The sequence below is a fragment of the Berghia stephanieae genome, chromosome 6, assembly GCF_034508935.2.
Source record: "Berghia stephanieae isolate SIO BIC M18660-M18661 chromosome 6, UCSD_Bste_1.3, whole genome shotgun sequence".
Taxonomy (NCBI): Eukaryota; Metazoa; Mollusca; class Gastropoda; order Nudibranchia; family Aeolidiidae; genus Berghia; species Berghia stephanieae.
This window is the reverse complement of record NC_088365.1, coordinates 31,192,714-31,195,788: the sequence shown is the minus strand read 5'-3', so window position 1 is coordinate 31,195,788 and position 3,075 is coordinate 31,192,714. Positions and strand designations below refer to the sequence as shown.

At 38.7% G+C, this 3,075-nt stretch overlaps 1 protein-coding gene across 1 annotated transcript in view; it reads left to right on the top strand.

Annotated features, from left to right (window-relative positions):
• LOC144974853 (uncharacterized) overlaps positions 1-3,033 on the top strand; it is an 8,135-nt gene extending 5,102 nt beyond the window's left edge. Inside the window, exon 2 of the mRNA XM_078918215.1 lies at positions 277-3,033. Coding sequence (XP_078774341.1) covers positions 629-2,689 — 2,061 coding nt within the window. The 5' untranslated portion in view covers positions 277-628 and the 3' untranslated portion in view covers positions 2,690-3,033. The remainder of the gene's footprint in view (positions 1-276) is intronic.
• The last annotated feature ends 42 nt before the right edge of the window (positions 3,034-3,075 follow it).

Below are 3,075 nucleotides of genomic sequence, written 5' to 3'. Positions count from 1 at the left end.
TTATAATGTTGCTGCTCGAAGCTCGAAAAAAATAAATAACAATGTGAAATTGAATGTAAGCTTCAATTTAACAACGCCACTACCACATCATCTAATTCATCTGTAGTATTTCATTCATCCTTTGTGATAAGGAAACCCGAAACGTTCATTCTATCTGTTTTCGTAGATAAATTGAAGCTTGCATTCAATTTCACATTGTTATTTATTTCAATAATATTATATATTTTAAAGTCATCTCCACATTGGATAACTTTATTTCTTTCTCATTCATTTCAGGTGCAGATTGTTCAAAGCTATGATATATTCAAGGATTGCTTGAATATGTTCACAGAAAACTTCTAGAATTGTAATTCGAAATCATCGCCATATAACAAAGATGTGAACCACACAGGAAAATACACTGATTATTATTTCCAATGAGCTCTACGTTTGGGGTCATAATTTATTATGCACATGCGAGCGTCACCAGAATAGGGAAGACGTAATATCTTGCGTTGCAACAACCTTTACGCCATAACCCTTCGTAATCCCAAAGAGGATTAATCATTGCAGCTGGGCGTACAAAAAGTATGATAAACCATATCAATAATATAATATAAATCTACCTAATTCAGTAAGTCAACCGACAATGGATATTTTGTCGGTGTTTGTGTTTCTGAGTATTTCTACGGCAATAGCACAGGGAAATTTTTACTCATTTACAAGTTATGGCGATACCACGCCCTCCATTATCCTACAGGTAGATTTTTCCATAAACATCAAAGCATTTAAGGGGAGAGACGAGGTTGGCTCTTTCATCAAAAGATCTACTGACTCTGAACAAGTAAACGTTTTTGGCAGCATAGGCCCACAGTCTTTGCTGTTTCTGAAATTTTCACAAAGCATAGACTGGATGTTTGTATTTGATACATCTAACCCTACAGCGGTTACATTACAACGCCTGATTCAATTTGTGCCAAATGCAGTGTTTCCGAGCATCTCAACTATAGACGATGTCTTAGAATATGAACATCCTAGCAGAACAAATATTGGGTCACCATACAAATCCCACGCATGCACACATGAATCTGTTGTACAATATAATCCTAAGATTGGCCATGCCAGCGACATACATTTTACGGTACAAGTTACAGTGAGAAATCTTCAAATTCAGGCTACCAATGTCAAGAACGGACTGTTCAGCACAGCTGCTCATTGTGATGCTGATCTTAGAACACCATCCACCACCCCTGACTCTACAGCGACAGCCGTTACCTCGAAAACACAGAAGACAACAAAACCGATAACATCAGTACCCACGGAAGCACCAATCCCGAAATCAACAGTATTTTTTGCTTTCACCAAAAAAGGAGACTCATTCCCGTCGATCATTCTTGAAGCAGATTTCTCAATAACAATCAGAGCATTCAAGAGGAATGAGCAGGTTGGAGAGTTTACCAAACACTCATCAAACACTGAGAATGTCAGCGTGTTTGGCAGCAATGGGCCCATATCCATACTCTATCTCCGATTCTCAGAAAGCATCAGATGGGCTTTTATCTTTAAACAAATCGACGCGACAGAGGTCTCATTAGATCAACTGATTCAGTTTGTACCGATGGAGGTCTTTCCAAGCGTCTCAGAAACATATGATACTTTCGAGTATGAGATCCCAGGAACTACGCATATTGGATCGCCGAACAAATCTTACGCATGCGCATATGAGTCTACCGTTCAATATAGCCCCAAATACGTACACCCTAGCGACACGAATTTTACTATGAATGTTACATTACGAAACTTCCGCGTTCAAGCGTTTAACGTCAAAAACGGAGCGTTCAGTTCGGCTGTACACTGCGATGCAGATCATGCAACAGAAGCGCCAATAACTTCACCATCAACAGCAGCAAATGAAACAACTGAAAAGTCAACAATAATAACAACTCCCTCTCCAGGAACGACTCCAGGAATTTCAATAAACAAATTTGTCATCAGAAACAACAAAACTGGAAACGTTTGTATCTCTTTGAATGGCAGAATCGAATTTGATATTAACTACAAAGCCAAAGTCCTCGGTCAGCAGTCATCATATCTTTCCTCACATGTTGGCATCCCAGAAAGCTACACAGTAAGTGGAGAATGTTTATCTAAAGGAACACATGAAAGCCTCACGATCTTCTTTTTTGAAGACTGGTACGTGAAATTTGAATTTGAGCGACACATCGCAGCCTTATTGAATGGATATTTGTCAGGAAACAGCAACATCACCGGCAATACAAATCTGGACTACTCTATATCTAACATTACTCTATCCTACACTATCGACCACGCCAAATTCCCATTTGCTGTGGAAAAAGATGGATCCCGACACACGATATACACATCGGCTGAAGATAATCTTCCAAGGAAGAAGAAAGGTCAGGGCTATTACAAATGTAACTCAGGAATCCAGATACGAATGGGACAAAACGTCAACATGGGGATATCAAGTCTAAGATTCAAGGCTTTTAACGATGACGTCAAAGGCAATGATGACGACAAGTTCAAAGGTAAACCAGCCGAATGTGACGCGGACAAGCCTAAGGAATTTGATTGGCCAGTTCTCGGATATGTCCTTCTTGCTTTCTTCTTACTTATTCTCATCATTGTGATCATATATCTTATTGTGAATAGAAAACGACAACGTAAAGTGTACCAAAGCCTTCGGTAATCGTAAATTGACTTTTGGTCAAAACTCAATTCCTGATAAACCACATAACTGCCGCACTCTGGAAAGGCGCGAATTTTTTTAATTTGGCCAGAAAACTCGTCCTTCAAATATCGATCGAACCTTGGACTTTGTGAATTCTTACAAAATCAAGTTTGACAGGAAAGATATCAATATTCCTTCTTGGAGCGCATTAACGACGGCATGTAAAGTTGTGGAGTAAAAAGGCTAAAATAATAATAAGAAAAAGTTTTGACAAAAATAATTTGTGAACAATTGTGTTTGACATCGCTTAATATTTTATGGATGTGTAGAGGTGACAATGGCCCGCTATGGCTTCCCAAAAAGAGAATGTTGAGTCTGAAACAAAATTTAGATACTATGCAATA